At 47.6% G+C, this 18,555-nt stretch overlaps 2 protein-coding genes across 2 annotated transcripts; both read right to left on the minus strand.

The window, feature by feature from the left end:
* Nucleotides 1-302: 302 nt before the first annotated feature.
* Nucleotides 303-6,847, minus strand: LOC101868590 (ankyrin repeat domain-containing protein 7-like). The gene is made up of 4 exons (XM_034062910.1): nucleotides 6,651-6,847; nucleotides 926-1,046; nucleotides 508-681; nucleotides 303-395 (listed from the first exon to the last, which is right to left on the minus strand). The coding sequence occupies exons 1-4, from the start codon at nucleotides 6,845-6,847 to the stop codon at nucleotides 303-305; spliced, it is 585 nt and encodes a 194-aa protein (XP_033918801.1).
* A 346-nt stretch (nucleotides 6,848-7,193) lies between these two features.
* LOC117436197 (ankyrin repeat domain-containing protein 26-like) lies at nucleotides 7,194-18,289 on the minus strand. Its single transcript, XM_034062911.1, has 16 exons — nucleotides 18,075-18,289; nucleotides 17,400-17,514; nucleotides 16,986-17,159; nucleotides 16,792-16,898; nucleotides 16,018-16,159; nucleotides 14,546-14,764; nucleotides 13,806-14,024; nucleotides 13,247-13,465; nucleotides 12,507-12,725; nucleotides 11,767-11,985; nucleotides 11,207-11,425; nucleotides 10,464-10,682; nucleotides 9,726-9,944; nucleotides 8,925-9,206; nucleotides 8,464-8,510; nucleotides 7,194-7,344 (listed from the first exon to the last, which is right to left on the minus strand). Exons 1-16 carry the CDS (start codon nucleotides 18,287-18,289, stop codon nucleotides 7,194-7,196), a joined length of 2,985 nt encoding a protein of 994 aa, XP_033918802.1.
* Between the last annotated feature and the right edge of the window lie 266 nt (nucleotides 18,290-18,555).

Genomic DNA, 18,555 nt, shown 5'->3' on the forward strand with positions numbered 1-18,555 from the left:
TCAAGCTTCAGACAAAGCTTGCACATAGACAATACTTATACACAAACTATGCTGCTATGCAGTGGACGGTTTTTCGAATTGAGGTAATGCTGCTGAGCTAACGGCACCTTTCCTGCCAGAAGGGCCACCACACACAATGTCTTCTTGCAGTCCTCACTGCAAAAATCATCCACTGAGGTTTGACAGCAGCCGAGCATAGACTTGCTTTCAAAGTTCCTTCCCATGACTCTCATCAATCCAACCTAATGAATACTAAAGGGACCCATGCAGTTTTGACATACCCTTCACCTTCCACACTGATCTCAAGCGTGTACATCAGCTCCTTTGTTAAGAAGAAATTCCACTATCTCTCCCTGATGTTCTGAGACGGCAAGAATAAGCGGGGCACATCCCTCCTGCTAGGACATGTAAATCCATCAAGTTAAAAATCAAAGTGAAAAAGCCCCCTCGAGATAAGTATTAACATGACTTTCTGAAAGAGCTTCTGTAACAAATCTAAAAGTTTACCTTATTCTGGGCATCGATACCAGTATTATGCTCAAGTAATAGCCCTGCTGCAGATGTATTAGGAGATATAACAGGAAGATGAACGGCACTATTCCCATCTGCATCTGCCAGATCTGGGTCAGCACCATGCTCTAGCAGAATAGCCACACACTTTTCTTGCTGGCACTGTACCGCCTGGGAACAACACACAAGAAGGGAAAAATTTCCAACATTTACATTCCACTTTGTTACAATTCCCACAGCTTTCCCTAGAGTGGAACAAAAGAGCATCCTCAAATGTTACCTAACATATGCCTATGCCACAGCAATTACAATATAGGTGGTTCTACAAAAGCCTATTTAAAGCATCTGGCAAGATACATCGTTTAGTGCATAATCAATAAGCTCCACTTACAAGAACGTAACATATTCCACATACCTTCATCAGTGGCCATCTGTTACCATTGTCAACAAGATTTAACTCACACTTGTTTTCTATGAGGTATGTGACAACATCCGCAAGGCCGTTTGCACAAGCAAGATGCAGAGGTGTCCTAAAAATTAAAGTACATTAAATTAGCACAGACAAACAACTATGGAAAACATTTCAGGCTGTGACAAATGGGTATGATCACAAGTTTCACTTTGCAAAAAAGCAAGCTTAAGAAAAGACTACTCATTCTATTACCAGCAATGGTAGCTGCACACCAAATGCCTGAGGCTTGCTGGCAAAAAGTCTCCACAGTGTCCATCTAGTACGGTGCTACTTCCTTCACTGCAGAACTGAAAGTGCACAGATTCCTGTGCCTTGGCATTGGTCACTGCCTCCAGCAGTACCACACACATGGCACAGCAACAGAGACCAAAGATCAGAAATCTGAGGGCTACGGCAAGTAAATCTCTGTGAACACTCATGTGCTAGAAGTGTATCTTTTTAGCAAGAACATTAGTGTTTCCCTGCACTTTGAGACTTACCGGGTTTTCTCTAGCTCGCTTACTAGGGCTGCAAACACTTGCACCCAAGTGCCTCTGATAAGCTGCAGTAAACCAGACAGCAAAACACTGTAATCTTAACTACAGGAAAGCAACATCTGACCTTCCTGACATGTATGACTATTACAGCAATAAAAAGCCTACTACGGAGGAAGCCCTCTCCAAGGAGAGAATACCGTCTTTCCACAAAACACGACCAGCATAAGCAAATGAAGCGCAAAATGAAAAGCAAAAGAAAAATGAAATTTTAATTTGAGTTAACGCCTTGCCAAAAAGAGAAGGGCTCCTTCAAACCACAGAACATCTTAAGCCTGGTGTTAATTAACCACCCAGCTTGTACACAAAGACAAAATCACCCAGACTTCCTTGCATGTGTTTCCCCCTAAATCACAGGCACCAAGCAGCACAAGCTTCATTCTCTGCAGAAGGCAAAGTGCCTGCTGCTCTGCAGGACACATGTCCCAGCAGAGCAGGAGACAAGCTAGAACACAGCCAGGACCCTGCTCCCTTGAAGGTGAAGCAAGAGGAAATTCCCATGGAAACACAGCAAGTCCTAATGCAGGTACTTCTTGTTACAGGACAGCTGATGGATCTCCTCCAGGGCAACAACGTTAAGGGCAAGAAAAACACACAAAACTTCAAAAGAACTTGCAACATCGCTACAGAGAGAGAGAACAGACTGGAGCACTGCAAGAATGACTACCACAACTTTTGAGAAACCCCCATGTGACTATGCAGAATACTTCATCTCTGAAGAAACAACTGACTGATAGCATCTGAAAGCTAACCAGGACTGGTTTAGATGATCACGGACTCCTTCATAGAGCTCCTCCTGCCACTAAGCACTCTGAAACATGACAAACGCAAAGAGCTTACTATCGGCTCTGCAAACAGAAAAGCCTTCAGAAAACCAGCAGACTCTTGCTGCAAGCCTCCTCAACCAAGCCCCTCAGACTGCCAGCAGGGAAGGAAAAGGCTCTGCTTGAAGCGAGGCCTGCTCACTTCCACAGAAGATATGCTTCAGGACACAGGCTGGCAGAGAACATCAGTGTCCCCACAAGAGCACCAAAGCTGCTCTGCCACCCAGCCCTGGGGACCCCGGGCAGACCTTGTTTCTCCTGTGGCTGCAATCCTACACTGATCACCCATAGAGGAGAGCTGCCTGAGCAGTTCTCCCCACAAAACCACGCCACTGGGAAACCACAGGGAACTGCAGGCTGCCGGCACACGCTTCTAACAGCACTTGAGCCGATAACCCAGCAGCTACAAGCTGCTTTAGAGTTCACTCTGACAGGCAGCTGACAAGGTATATCTCTGTCATGGTTTGAGCATGTTTTGAGGGTGTTTTTGTTCAAGGTTTTTTCCAGCCAGGTGGAGGAGGGGAGGCCGGGAGGAAGGAGAGACAGGACACCTGACCCAGGCTAGGCAATGAGGTATTCCATACCATAGCACGTGATGCCCAGGATGCATACTGGGAAAGAGAAGGCTGGAGGGGTGGAGCTCTAGAGGAAAATGGAGGAGGGAGCACGCGGTGCTCAGCCAGGCAGGGTGGAGTGAGTCATGGGTTGGTGACTGGTGGGGTGTTGTATTCTCTTCACTTGTTGTTTGCTGTATCATTATTATTTGTAGTAGTAAATGGCAGTAGGGGTTTTGTGTTATGCCTTAGCAATTAAACCGTTCTTATCTCAATCCGTGGGGGCTACATTCTTTGGATTCTCCTTCCTAACTCTCCAGGAGTTGGGGGACTTGGTTTAAACCATGACATTTTTGGCGCCCAACGTGGGGCCCTAGGGTTTGAGATAAGAACAGATCTGAGCGGATTTATGGTCTCTTGTCACAATGCTGATTTATTGGCTCTTAGAGGTTTTTCTCTGGATCTCGCGGTTTCGGGATTTTGCCGGGTACTTGGTGTATGGATTGGATGTGTTTGTGTTTGTCAGTCATGAGGCTTGGGCTAAAGCTTTTGTTTCACTGTACTTCGTGTCGGAGGCTTGTAATACGGTGGGGCTCCGGCAGCAGGGGGGGATGGATGTGGCCGTGGACTTGGACTTGTACCAGGCCGTCCCGCTGCTCTTCGCCGTCCTTGCCCTTGTCTTTGCCTTCGGCTGCGTGAGGCTGCGTGAAGCCAGGAAGGAGTGGCCCCGGGAGCTGCCGGCAGCTGAGGCTGCCAGGGAGAGCGGCACGGGGAGCCAAACGGCTGTGGCAGAGCAGCGGGAGCAGGCGGGGGAGGAGCGGAGCAGGGCGGTAGCTGAGCAGCGGGACCAGGCAGCGGGGGAGGTGAGTCCCGCGGCCGTTCCTGACCCTCCGACGGCCGAGAGTGTCCCCCGGAAGTCGCCCGCTGACCCCCAGCAGGATGCAGGAGACTACGCAGCACTTCCCAGCAAGGCAGTGGAGGAACCGAGTCCCGCTGCCGTTCCGAACCCCACAGGGTCCGAGAAAATTCCCTGGAAGTCACCCGCTGAGCCCCAGCAGGATACAGGAGACCACGAAGCATTTCCCAGCAAGGCAGAGAAGGAAGATGTGGACTCAGGAGAAGAGAAGCTGGTGGTGGGAGAACTGGCAAGCAGGGCAGCTACATCAGCCCCAGTGACAAGTGCAGCAGCAGCACCTGAGAGTTCTGACGGTTATGAATGGCTTTTGGGTGCCCTTGGGACCTGCCTGCTGATTGTGATAGGGATCAGCATGGTGGCACACACACAGAGTGTGTTCTATCCACAATCATTTTGTCTGATCCCAAAAGTTAAGCAGAGTCAGGTTTGGGTCTTGTCTAGGGTTAGACAAGGATATAGGAGCACCAGGAGACTGTCCCCAAGGCTGGACAGTCAAGAGTGGCAGGGCATGTGGGACAGTATGGCCAGGTATCTGATCCACTGGGCCCCTCCAGTGCTTTGGAAGCATTGGAGGTGGAAGGCAGCTGTATGGAGTCCCCAGCAGCAAGCTGTAGAACTGCTGAAGGGGACGGTGAATGATTTTGAGCCTGGTGGGCCCAGATACTTCAGGCCATAATTCCAGAGATGCAACATAGAGATGTCTCATGATCGAGGGGTGGACTTAAGAGTGATGTTGTATTGAAAATGGGGGTTCTGGGCATGACGTGAATGGTATGGAATAAGGTGTGGATAATGTCATGGTTTGAGCATGTTTTGAGGGTGTTTTTGTTCAAGGTTTTTTCCAGCCAGGTGGAGGAGGGGAGGCCGGGAGGAAGGAGAGACAGGACACCTGACCCAGGCTAGGCAATGAGGTATTCCATACCATAGCACGTGATGCCCAGGATGCATACTGGGAAAGAGAAGGCTGGAGGGGTGGAGCTCTAGAGGAAAATGGAGGAGGGAGCACGCGGTGCTCAGCCGGGCAGGGTGGAGTGAGTTATGGGTTGGTGGCTGGTGGGGTGTTGTATTCTCTTCACTTGTTGTTTGCTGTATCATTATTATTTGTAGTAGTAAATGGCAGTAGGGGTTTTGTGTTATGCCTTAGCAATTAAACCGTTCTTATCTCAATCCGTGGGGGCTACATTCTTTGGATTCTCCTTCCTAACTCTCCGGGAGTTGGGGAACTTGGTTTAAACCACGACAATCTCTTAGCTATTAGCTTTGATCCAGGATTCATGACCAGCCAGCATCACACCTACAGTACTTCCAACTCTGGGCTGAGGTTTGCACATGTCTTTCTGCAAGGCTGAACACTTTGGTAGACCACCTCTGAAAAAAAGCCTGCTCCTAACTGATGCTGTTCAAAGTGCATTTTCTGGGAGGTCCTATGCGCTACAGAACCCATTTTATGGAAGGAGCCTGTAGGTGTGATACTTGCTTCATCCCTGGTACAGGATTTTGCTTTTGGAGGTCCCAAGGACCAGAAACGAGCTATTCATATGACCAAAACACACATTTCAGCCATTACTACCCACACTTCCTGTTCTTCACTTCTATTTCCAGTGATATCAACTCTTCCAGGGGTCGGAGGACCCAATGAAACTCTGAAACACAACTACATCTGGTGGTCACTCACAGCTCCTATCACACCCACAAGCACTGCTGGGCCTGCAACCCTCATGGAGGGTGTAGTGTACAGGGGAAACACAGAAACATTCAGCAGCTATTTCCATATTTCCCTGCTTCTCCTACACATCTAGGCCTTTTTGAGGCAGCAAGCTAGCTGGCTGGCAGAAGTCCAATCCTCAGGACAGACAGCCTAGGGAGCTGAGCTACTCTGGTGAAACCCGGATCTCTTCAGAACATCACAGAAGTTTTGACTCTGAGTCATTTCAGAAAAGTCATTAGAGGGTTGACACATACAAGAGCCAGAAACTGAAGCTGAATCCCTTCTGCTTACGATGGATCACTGGGAGCTATGCCACAGTCCAGGACTTCTTGATTCGGAGAAAACACCAGGAACAAACTCACCAACGGAGTTTCAAGTTGACAAGCAGGTATTCGTTACTGCGGCGCCGGGAGACACGGGGGATAGCTCCTCCTAACGTGTGCCCCCATACTGCTGTACAGGCCATCCTTATACTGTCACTGGGCATATTACATCATTTCCCAGAAAGTTTCCCACATGCATACAAAAATGTGATTGTGGTCTTTAAGGGCCGTTTCCCTTCCTCAGCAATCTTCATCACCAGCTTAATTAACATTACAGACATAGCAATCATCTTCCCCTTCTACTTATCAGTAGCTCCCATCCTGGACATCTGCTAGTCCCAGATGCTCCCCAGGAGATGTTTACACAAGCTTAAAGGGTTTATTAACACCACAAACAGCAATCATCCTGTCCTTTTACTTATCAGTTAGTTTTGCTGTGCCCATCCCGGACAGCTGCTAGTCCCAGATATTTCTCACCCCCAGGTCCTGTTTTTCTATTCTGCTTTTCTTACACCTTTTGTACTAAGGTCCTAAGGACCTGAGACTATGTCCGCTACCTTCAGGCACCGCAACAGGCAACAGCTGGATGCCAGGCCGAATTTAAGGGCTTCTGCCAGCACAAGACCGACTCCCGCAGCCAGCCGAAGGTTGAGCTCGGCTGCAAACGGCCCTCTCGCTCCCCGCACTGCAGCGCCCGTTCGACCCCAGGGCCGCTGAGCTGCTGCCGGGTGCTGCGGTTGCTCCTGGCACCGCTGAGCCTCCCGACCCCGCCTCAGCGCTCTCCCTCCACCGCTCCCCCCTTCCCGCTCCGCCTTGTCCCGCCCGTCGACGCCGCGCTTCTTCAGCCCCTGCCGCACCTGGGCCAGGTCGTCGCAGGCGGCCGCGCGGTGCAGCTTGTCCAGAGCCTTCTGCCGGAGATCGCACGCACCGGCGGGACGAGGCGCTGAGGCGCTGGCGAGGGGCGGCTGCCCCTTCCTCTTCCTCCCGAACGCGAAAATCCTCTTCATGCCGCGGCAGGAACGCGGGCACACTCCCACCTCAGGGAGCAGGAAGCACCTCTGCGAGCTCCGCCGAGGCCCGAGCGAAGAGCCGAAGAGCCGGGGGCGGCCCCGGCACGGTACAGCGGCTGGGGGCGGAGCTCCTTCTCCCGCCGACCGCTACAGGCTCAGGGACACGGCCCCCACCACGACCAGCCTCGCGCGGGCGGCGACGAGAAGGAGGAAGTGGAGGCTGTGACGGCTGTGAACAGAGCTGGGGTGAGCAGAGGGGAGTTCTCCTCAGACTTAAGGCCTTGCTTCTCTCTCATCTTCCAAGAAGTCTGCATGACTGACTGCCAGAGCAGACGGAGAACTCTTAACAGACTGCCCAGGAAGAAAGCCTGAAGGCCTCTTCAAAAATACAGCTCTCATCTCCACACCAGCAAGGTCCAAAGAACTCAAACTCTGTGACAAAATGCAGCAGTTCTAAAATGGCAGTCACAACGGTCCTAGCAGCTGTTGCCATTCTGCAGCAATCAGACAGGTCTTAGTCTGTACCAGGGGCAAGCGGAGGGAAAAACGTGGGACAGCTGCATGAGCAGGGGACAGGAGATGCAGACCCAGAAGGGGGAGCAGAAGAAAACAAAGACACGGGCTAGACTGCACAGTTTATTAAATGCCAGCTTTGTTCTTGTTATTGTAAACTCATACAGTTATATCCACATAACCAACACTTCTGATTTCCGAAAGCCAATACATTTATGTATTTATCCCATTCTCGCTGTATCAGTAGGTTGTGTGTTGTAACAGACTCCTTTCGCCTTAAGGGGGGCTGCTGAGGACCAGGAAGCGCAGCACACAACTTCCTGAATCACCTGTCACAAGCAAAATGATCATTAGCAGTTGTTTCAGTATATTAGACCATATGGTTTGGATCTATAAATGGATTCTAACTTTAGGCTAAAAAACATGACTTTGCTTATGGATTCTTTAGCAGTAGCTGAGAACACTATTTCAAAATGCCGTATTTTCCACATAGGCTTCAGCCATGATTCTTGGTATCACTGAGGCCCTGGTCTTGCTTCGGATGGTTCTTCCTACACACAGATTAGTGTTCAGTGTCAAAAGTGTTGCCAAGACGTCCCAGTTCAGTTGGACACTCAACTGGACTTTCATACAGATCTTCACTGTCACTGAAGGTACTTTCGTAACAAATGCGTCATCTTACACTTACGTACGTAATACTGACGAGATGTAGGAGAGGGTTTTTAGGAGGAAAATGCATGAGGAAAAAGTAGTATCTTGTTACCACTCCAAAAAAACTTGCACTCACCTTTTTCTAAAGTCTTTTTCTGAACTTGGCTTCCTCAAAATACCACTTTTTGTGTATTTGACGTTCTGCACGCAGGGATTTTTGTTGCAAATCACTCTCTTTATAGCTGTTTAGCATGTTTTCCATTTGATATTGAAGATCTCTTAATCTGTATCTCATGTTATAAAGACTGCTTCTGACATGTTCTAATCTATCCTCGGAAACTCCCTGTGTCTGAAGCAGATAATGAAATTTCAACAACCACAAAGGAAAAGAGAACTCTCCCTGCTAGTAAATTGCATATACTGAATTTCAGGAGCCCAGTTTTACTCACTGAGGCAAGCATGCCTCCTCACTATCATCAGCCATCAAGGCAGAACCCTGGAAACACCACACAAGATAATTTTTTCATTCAGAAAGAACCCCCCTCTTAGCACTATTTTTCACCAAAGCTACTCATGAAAGAACACTGTCTCTGGCATGGAGAAAAGGATTCCTGTAAATTGCAACACCCAGTCAAGGATGAGCAGTGAGAACAAGACCAGTATGCAGCCATACTACCGAAAACCTGCAAAATGGAAATCTACCTTGGGCAAGCTGTCGATTCAGGGAACTGCCTGCACATTGCACGCACATAAAAGCACTCTGGCCCAACCATATTCCCTTCTCCCACCACACCCCAGGAAAGACAGCACAAACACATGGAATCAGGCATCAAACTTAAATACTAGAAAATGATGACCATGATGGAAATCTGTAATAGAAACTACAGCCACGTGTGAAAAATCCACTTACCTGCAAAACAAGATTGCCTTCTTCTAATTTTCGACTTAATTCCTGTATGGCTCGTTCCTCTACCTCTCTTTTGTACTGCTCCATCTGGCTGCGATCCACCATGTTAGTGTCGATATGATGCTTGAGCATAGCCACGTCTCCTTTCAGCTGGCGTTCACTCTTCTCCAGTATTTCACGTTTCAGACACACGGTGGACAACTGTTCTTGCAAATCGCGATTTTGTGCTTCTATCAGTGTGCATTTCTTAGACTTTTTCTTCAGCTTCTGGGAAAGGTCATCCACCTGTAGACAGCAGGGTGGAGGGGGGCAGAGGGAGGAAACAGATGAAGGGATTGACCCTCAAGACTGTAATTACCATCTGCTAACTCAGAATCAAAACTGAAGTGAAGCCAGGAACTTCTTTTCAAACACGAACAGCTTTCACATTATTTCTCAGGTTCCACATTGTGTCCTAGGAAATGATGACACCATTTAGAAAAAAAAAACCGAACTGCCTCCCACTCAACTTGTTCTTAAGTGAGGTCTCAGGGCTCATCTCTCCCCATCAGACACTTGCACGTATTCAGTTTCAAGGCCTAGCTTTACTCAGTGAGTATCTGGCCCAGCCATATTCCCTTCTCCCACACCACTCCAGGAAAGACAGCACTAATGCATGGAATCACACACCAAAGATAAAATACTAGAAAATGATGACCATAACAAATGTATAATAGCAACCACAGACACATGTGAGAAAACCTGCAAAACAAGATTGACTTTTTGCATTTCATGTCTTTTTCCTTGTGCAGCTTGATCCTTTACCTCTCTTTTGTACTGCTCCACCTGGCTGCAATCCACCAAGTTAGTGTCGATACAATCTTTGAGCATAGCCACCTCTTCTTTCAGCTGGCATTCACTCTCCTCCAGCATTTCACATTTCAGACACATGGCGGACAACTTTTCTTGCAAATCGCGATCTTGTGCTTCTATCAGTGTGCATTTTATAGACTCTTTCTTCAGCTTCTGGGAAAGGACATCCACCTGTAGACAGCAGGGTGGATGGGGGCAGAGGGAGGAAACAGATGAAGGGATTGACCCTCAAGACTGTAATTACCATCTGCTAACTCAGAATCAAAACTGAAGTGAAGCCAGGAACTTCTTTTCAAACACGAACAGCTTTCACATTATTTCTCAGGTTCCACATTGTGTCCTAGGAAATGATGACACCATTTAGAAAAAAAAACCCGAACTGCCTCCCACTCAACTTGTTCTTAAGTGAGGTCTCAGGGCTCATCTCTCCCCATCAGACACTTGCACGTATTCAGTTTCAAGGCCTAGCTTTACTCAGTGAGTATCTGGCCCAGCCATATTCCCTTCTCCCACCACACTCCAGGAAAGACAGCACTAATGCACGGAATCAGGCACCAAAGATAAAATACTAGAAAATGATGACCATAACAAATGTATAATAGCAACCACAGACACATGTGAGAAAACCTGCAAAACAAGATTGACTTTTTACATTTCATGACTTTTTCCTTGTGCAGCTTGTTCCTTTACCTCTCTTTTGTACTGCTCCATCTGGCTGCGATCCACCAAGTTAGTGTCGATACGATGTTTGAGCATAGCCACCTCTTCTTTCAGCTGGCATTCACTCTCCTCCAGCATTTCACATTTCAGACACATGGCGGACAACTTTTCTTGCAAATCGCGATCTTGTGCTTCTATCAGTGTGCATTTTTTAGACTCTTTCTCCAGCTTCTGGGAAAGGTCACCGACCTGTAGACAGCAGGGTGGATGGGGGCAGAGGGAGGAAACAGATGAAGGGATTGACCCTCAAGACTGTAATTACCATCTGCTAACTCAGTATCAAAACTAAAGTGAAGCCAGGAACTTCTTTTCAAACACGAACAGCTTTCACATTATTTCTCAGGTTCCACATCGTCTCATGGAAAACAATGACACCATTTAGAAAAACAAAACCCGAACTGCCTCCCATTCAACTTGTTCTTAAGTGAGGTCTCAGGGCTCATCTCTCCCCATCAGTCACTTGCACATATTCAGTTTCAAGGCCTAGCTTTACTCAGTGAGTATCTGGCCCAGCCATATTCCCTTCTCCCACCACCCACACTCCAGGAAAGACAGCACTAATGCACGGAATCAGGCACCAAAGATAAAATACTAGAAAATGATGACCATAACAAATGTATAATAGCAACCACAGACACATGTGAGAAAACCTGCAAAACAAGATTGACTTTTTGCATTTCATGTCTTTTTCCTTGTGCAGCTTGTTCCTTTACCTCTCTTTTGTACTGCTCCATCTGGCTGCGATCCACCATGTTTTTCTCCAAAAGATATTTGAGTTCAACCACCTTATTTACCAGCTGGCGTTCACTCCCCTCCAGTATTTCACCTTTCAGACACATGGTGGACAACTGTTCTTGCAAATCGCGATTTTGTGCTTCTATCAGTGTGCATTTTTTAGACTCTTTCTCCAACTTCTGGGAAAGGTCATCCACCTGTAGACAGCAGGGTGGAGGGGGGCAGAGGGAGGAAACAGATGAAGGGATTGACCCTCAAGACTGTAATTACCATCTGCTAACTCAGTATCAAAACTAAAGTGAAGCCAGGAACTAGGTTTACTCAGTGAGTACTCTGGCCCAGCCATATTCCCTTCTCCCACCACACTCCAGGAAAGACAGCACTAATGCATGGAATCACACACCAAAGATAAAATACTAGAAAATGATGACCATAACAAATGTATAATAGCAACCACAGACACATGTGAGAAAATCTGCAAAACAAGATTGACTTTTTGCATTTCATGTCTTTTTCCTTGTGCAGCTTGTTCCTTTACCTCTTTTTTGTACTGCTCCACCTGCCTGCGATCCACCAAGTTAGTGTCGATATGATGTTTGAGCATAGCCACCTCTTCTTTCAGCTGGCATTCACTCTCCTCCAGTATTTTATGTTTCAGACACATGGCGGACAACTGTTCTTGCAAATCGCGATTTTGTGCTTCTATCTGTGTGCATTTTTTAGACTTTCTCTTCAGCTTCTGGGAAAGGTCATCCACCTGTAGACAGCAGGGTGGAGGGGGGCAGAGGGAGGAAACAGATGAAGGGATTGACCCTCAAGACTGTAATTACCATCTGCTAACTCAGTATCAAAACTAAAATGAAGCCAGGAACTTCTTTTCAAACACGAACAGCTTTCACATTATTTCTCAGGTTCCACATTGTGTCATGGAAAACAGTGATACCATTTAGAAAAACAAAACCCGAACTGCCTCCCACTCAACTTGTTCTTAAGAGAGGTCTCAGGGCTCATCTCTCCCCGTCAGACACTTGCACATATTCAGTTTCAAGGCCTAGCTTTACTCAGTGAGTACTCTGGCCCAGCCATATTCCCTTCTCCCACCACACTCCAGGAAAGACAGCACTAATGCACGGAATCAGGCACCAAAGATAAAATACTAGAAAATGATGACCATAACAAATGTATAATAGCAACCACAGACACATGTGAGAAAACCTGCAAAACAAGATTGACTTTTTGCATTTCATGTCTTTTTCCTTGTGCAGCTTGTTCTTTTACCTCTCTTTTGTACTGCTCCATCTGGCTGCGATCCACCATGTTAGTGTCGATATGATGCTTGCGCATAGCCACGTCTCCTTTCAGCTGGCATTCACTCTCCTCCAGTATTTTACATTTCAGAAGCAAGTTGGACAACTGTTCTTGCAAATCGCGATTTTGTGCTTCTATCTCTGTGCATTTTTTAGACTCTTTCTTCAGCTTCTGGGAAAGGTCATCCACCTGTAGACAGCAGGGTGGAGGGGGGCAGAGGGAGGAAACAGATGAAGGGATTGACCCTCAAGACTGTAATTACCCTCTGCTAACTCAGTATCAAAACTAAAGTGAAGCCAGGAACTTCTTTTCAAACACGAACAGCTTTCACGTTATTTCCCAGGTTCCACATTGTGTCATGGAAAACAATGACACCATTTAGAAAAACAAAACCCAAACTGCCTCCCACTCAACTTGTTCTTAAGAGAGGTCTCAGGGCTCATCTCTCCCCGTCAGTCACTTGCACATATTCAGTTTCAAGGCCTAGCTTTACTCAGTGAGTACTCTGGCCCAGCCATATTTCCTTCTCCCACCACACTCCAGGAAAGACAGCACTAATGCACGGAATCAGGCACCAAAGATAAAATACTAGAAAATGATGACCATAACAAATGTATAATAGCAACCACAGACACATGTGAGAAAACCTGCAAAATGAGATTGACTTTTTGCATTTCATGTCTTTTTCCTTGTGCAGCTTGTTCCTTTACCTCTCTTTTGTACTGCTCCACCTGGCTGCGATCCACCAAGTTAGTGTCGATATCTTGCTTGAGCATAGCCACATCTTCTTTCAGCTGGCATTCACTCTCCTCCAGTATTTCAAGTTTCAGACACACGGTGGACAACTTTTCTTGCAAATCGCGATTTTCTGCTTCTATCTGTGTGTATTTTTTATACTCTTTCTCCAACTTCTGGGAAAGGTCATCCATCTGTAGACAGCAGGGTGGAGGGTGGCAGAGGGAGAAAACCGATGAAGGGATTGACCCTCAAGACTGTAATTACCATCTGCTAACTCAGTATCAAAACTAAAGTGAAGCCAGGAACTAGGTTTACTCAGTGAGTACTCTGGCCCAGCCATATTCCCTTCTCCCACCACACTCCAGGAAAGACAGCACTAATGCACGGAATCAGGCACCAAAGATACAATACTAGGAAATGGTGACCACAACAAATGTATAATAGCAACCACAGACACATGTGAGAAAACCTGCAAAATGAGATTGACTTTTGCATTTCATGTCTTTTTCCTTGTGCAGCTTGTTCCTTTACCTCTCTTTTGTACTGCTCCATCCGGCTGTGATCCACCGTGTTTTTCTCCAAAAGACCTTTGAGGTCAACCACCTCCCTTGCCAGCTGGCGTTCAGTCTTCTCCAGTATTTTACATTTCAGAAGCACGTCGGACAACTCTTCTTGCAAATCGCGATTTTGTGCTTCTATCAGTGTGCATTTTTTACACTTTTTCTCCAGCTTCTGGGAAAGGTCACCGACCTGTAGACAGCAGGGTGGAGGGGGGCAGAGGGAGGAAACAGATGAAGGGATTGACCCTCAAGATTGTAATTACCATCTGCTAACTCAGTATCAAAACTAAAGTGAAGCCAGGAACTTCTTTTCAAACACGAACAGCTTTCACATTATTTCTCAGGTTCCACATTGTGTCCTAGGAAATGATGACACCATTTAGAAAAAAAAAACCCAAACTGCCTCCCACTCAGCTTGTTCTTAAGAGAGGTCTCAGGGCTCATCTCTCCCCGTCAGTCACTTGCATGTATTCAGTTTCAAGGCCTAGCTTTACTCAGTGAGTACTCTGGCCCAGCCATATTCCCTTCTCCCACCACACTCCAGGAAAGACAGCACTAATGCACGGAATCAGGCACCAAAGATAAAATACTAGAAAATGATGACCATAACAAATGTATAATAGCAACCACAGACACATGTGAGAAAACCTGCAAAACAAGATTGACTTTTTGCATTTCATGTATTTTTCCTTGTGCAGCTTGTTCCTTTACCTCTCTTTTGTACTGCTCCACCTGCCTGCGATCCACCATGTTAGTGTCGATAAGATGCTTGCGCATAGCCACCTCTTCTTTCAGCTGGCATTCACTCTCCTCCAGTATTTCACTTTTCAGACACACGATGGACGACTGTTCTTGCAAATCGCGATTTTGTGCTTCTATCTGTGTGCAGTTTTTAGACTCTTTCTCCAACTTCTGGAAAATGTCGGTCACCTGTGGGGGGAAAAAATTTGAGATGCTCATGGGAAATCAAACACACCCATGCCTAGGCCCTTCTGGTTTCCTCAGAAACCGTGTATCATGCTTTAGAGGTAGTTTTATATGCTGTCATCACAGTCAAAATTTCATTACAGAACTGACAGGACGAGATACAGATACGCTATGTTTTCCATTGCACTTAAACATTATTAAGTAGTGGTCAGAAGGCAGCTTTTACAGCAGTCGTGGAGGTAGGTGTATTCTCTTTCGGTCAAAGCTGCAGATTATTTTCAAAAAACTGTGGGAAATACCAGACTTGCAAAGAATCCCAATGCTCATCTGTAGCCACGTCTTCCTCTTCCTCCCACTTTGGAAACATACCTTTTCTACACCAAGTTAATGTAAATCAGCATGTCCTGTCTTTTGTTTAAGAAACATGCACAACAACAACAAAAAGTCGACAAAACTAGCATAAGTAAGCACTTGGGAGAGTGCCTTAAGAGAAAGTAGAAACTTGAGAATTAACACCACCTAAACATAATGCCCTTCCATGTCATTGAAATATAAGGTCTCTTCCAACAGTCACACAAAAACCTTACTTTTGGAGTAAAAATGAGCCACTGCAAAGGCAGTTGACTCTGTACAGTAACAACTTCTGAAAACAAGCGTAGCTCTGAAACGTGGCTGCTTTAGCAATAGAGCTGAGCAATGAGCAGAGTAGATAAAACGTTACATGTTACTGAACAGCCAGAGCAAGCACAAAAGCACTTTGTGGAACTCTACTGCTACTGAGGAAGCAGAGACAGGACACCTGTCAAGGGGGTATTCCATACCACAGGAGGTCACACCCAGTATATAAACTGCCACAGCACGTCATACCCAGTATATAAACTGGGGGAGTTACCCGGAAGACCCATATCGCTGCTTGGGTCGGGCTGGGTATCAGTCGGAGGGTGGTGAGCAATTGTATTGTGCATCATTTGTTTTCATTGTTTTTTACCTTTTCCTCTTTTGGTTTTGTATTCTCTCCCCTTGTTATTTCCCTTATCATTATTATTATTATTAGTGGTAGTAGTAGTAGTTTTGTGTGGTACCTTAGTTATTGGACTGTTCTCATCTCAACCCTTGGGATTTACATTCTTCTGGTTCTCCTCCCCATCCCTTTCGGAGTGGGGGAGGAAAGAAGGGGGCAGTGAGTGAGTGGCTGCGTGGTTCTGCTTTACTGACTGGGCTTCTACAACAATAGCCCTAAACAAACCAGAGCTCACCTTTCTTCTTAACCCACCGCCTTCACTGTCTGTTTCAGAGCAGCTGGTTTTACTTATATCCTCTGAAATGGTCTTGGACTCCATCTTTCTCTCTTCATATACCCTTCCATTGCTCATAGCTCCATCCTGTTGTGTCTTCGTACTACACAGCAAATTGGTCAAAAAAAAAAGATGAAGCCCAGGAAGAACCATCCTCTTTCACATACTCCTACTTAAACAGCACAGGCGTGGCTTTGCTTCACCTTAATGGACTTGGCACGCTGGGGATTACTGAGAAAAAACAGTATTCCTGTGCCACAGATCACCTGGAGTGTCCAAATTTCATGTGAAAAGAATGAAAGACTTCCCTTCCCCCAGGATGAGTACAAAGCAACCCGCCTTTGCAGTTCTTCTGGCACCTTGCCTGTTGCACAGTGTTACCTCTCTTTCTCCCAACACTTCCATTGACAACACTTATGCAGCATCAGCTATGCCCCTACGTAAAAAGCCCCCTTCTGCAAAGCAGGGGTGCTACTGAGCTAATGGCACGTTTCCTGCAGGGTCCGGGTCTGGGTCTGCATCTGTGGGATGATGCTTTTTTGCAGTCTCCCATGGGGAAAGTACGAGAACAGTTGAGGCATGAGAGCAGTCAGATGCAGACCTGCTTTTACCAGTCACTCCAGGGGACTCTTTCCCTCTGTCTCCTTCGCTTTCAAAACTCATGCCCACGCCTCTCATCAGCCACACTTACAGATGACTAAGGAGACCTACGTGTCATTTTGACAAACCCCCCACCTTTCCTGCTGATCTTGAGCATGCCTGTCAGCTCCTTTTTTCTGAAGAAACTCTACCATCTCCTCCTGATGTCTGGAGACAGCAAGATGAAAGGGGGTATGACCATCCTGAAAGAATAAATAATTCCATTTAGAAAAACACAGACGAGTTTGGCACCTTTTCAAAAGTGCAGCTTTACCAAATGCCAAGGTTACCTTGTTCTGAGCATCAATATCGGCATTATGCTCGAGTAAGAGCCCTGCTACAGTTGTATTAGTAGACAGGACAGCCAGGTGAAGGGCAGTGTTGCCATCAGCATCAGCCAGATTCGGGTCAGCACCATGCTCCAGCAGTATAGCCACACATTTCTCTTGCCGGCACTCTACTGCCTAGGATCAACACATATGGGAAAGACTTTCAGTATTTATGTGCCACCGTCACAACTTGCCCAGCTTCCAAACTCTGGGCAAGGAGGACATCTTCAAAGATTAGCTAACGCATGCCTCTTCCATGCTGAGTACGACATGCATGTTTCTACGCAGGCCTGTGTCAAGAATCCTGCCAGACACCTCTCATTTAATGCACCATCAATAAACCCAGCTTACAAGAGCATAACATATTTGTCATACCGTCATCAGCGGCGACCTCTTCAAACGGTCAACAAGGTTCAGCTGGCAGTTCTTTTGCACTAGATATTTGACGACATCCACATGGCCGTTCGCACAAGCGAGATGCAGGGGAGTCCTAAGAAGTAAACGTATGAACTTAACATAGGCAGACAACGAAAGAGCCAAAGCTGTGTTGCCACACAGCCCTGGGGACCCTGCCTAGACTCTGTTCTTCTCGCTTGTTGCTGCTGCCATCCTGTGCTGATCATCCACAGGGCAGAAGAGAACCGGTGGTACCTGAGCAACCCCAAAACAAACCCTGCTGGGAGACCACGACAAAGCGGCAGGTTGGCAGCGTGCACGTCCAACAACATTTGAGCCAACCCGCTGGCTACAAGCAATGAAAAGCTCTCGAGCTCACACTCCCAGCTGACAGGGCACATCTCTCTTTTGAAGCGATTAACCCGAATGTGACCCCACACAAAGCCTCAAGGGGAGCCGCTTCCGCATGGCACCCAAAAGCTGCCACGGCAGGTGGTCATGCCATGCTGATGTTCTTGCTGGATCAGCAGGTCCACACCACACTCCTTGGGCTTGGGGGCTGCTGAGGACCAGCAGAGCTTGCCTCAGAGCCTCCCACCACAACACCTGTCAGAAGCAGCCAAGGTGTCCCATCAGTAGCTCACAGCCCCTCACCGCTTCTGCTTGTCTCGCTTGTCAGTGCCGACTCTCTTCAGCCACCAGCGCCACCGCCTCAGCCAGGCCAAGTCGCCCTGGGCAGCTGCACGGTGCAGCCTGCCCAGGTTCTTCTCTCGGAGATCGTAGGCAGTGGAGGCGGTGGTGGCAGTGGGAAGCTGCCCAGAGGCATCTGCAGAGCCTGACTCGCGGGAGGACGCCACGACCCCCTGCATGCTGCGCTGCGTACTGCGGCACGGGCACGGCGCTGCGGGGAGCGACCAGCGGCAGGAGGCACCCGGCGGACTCTGCTGGGCTCCGGGAGGGACAGCACAAGAACAAGGACGAGGGCAAAGGGGAGGATGTGGGAAAGCCAAGGGGGAGGAGGACAAGGAAAGGCACAGGGGAGCTGGGCTCCCGTAGAGCAGCGGTCGCGGCCTTGAGCCCCCGAGCTGGGGTCAAAGAGGCACCGGCGCCCTCGGCTCCAGAAACGCTGCCACTC

This window comes from Melopsittacus undulatus, chromosome 5 (genome assembly GCF_012275295.1).
Source record: "Melopsittacus undulatus isolate bMelUnd1 chromosome 5, bMelUnd1.mat.Z, whole genome shotgun sequence".
Taxonomy (NCBI): Eukaryota; Metazoa; Chordata; class Aves; order Psittaciformes; family Psittaculidae; genus Melopsittacus; species Melopsittacus undulatus.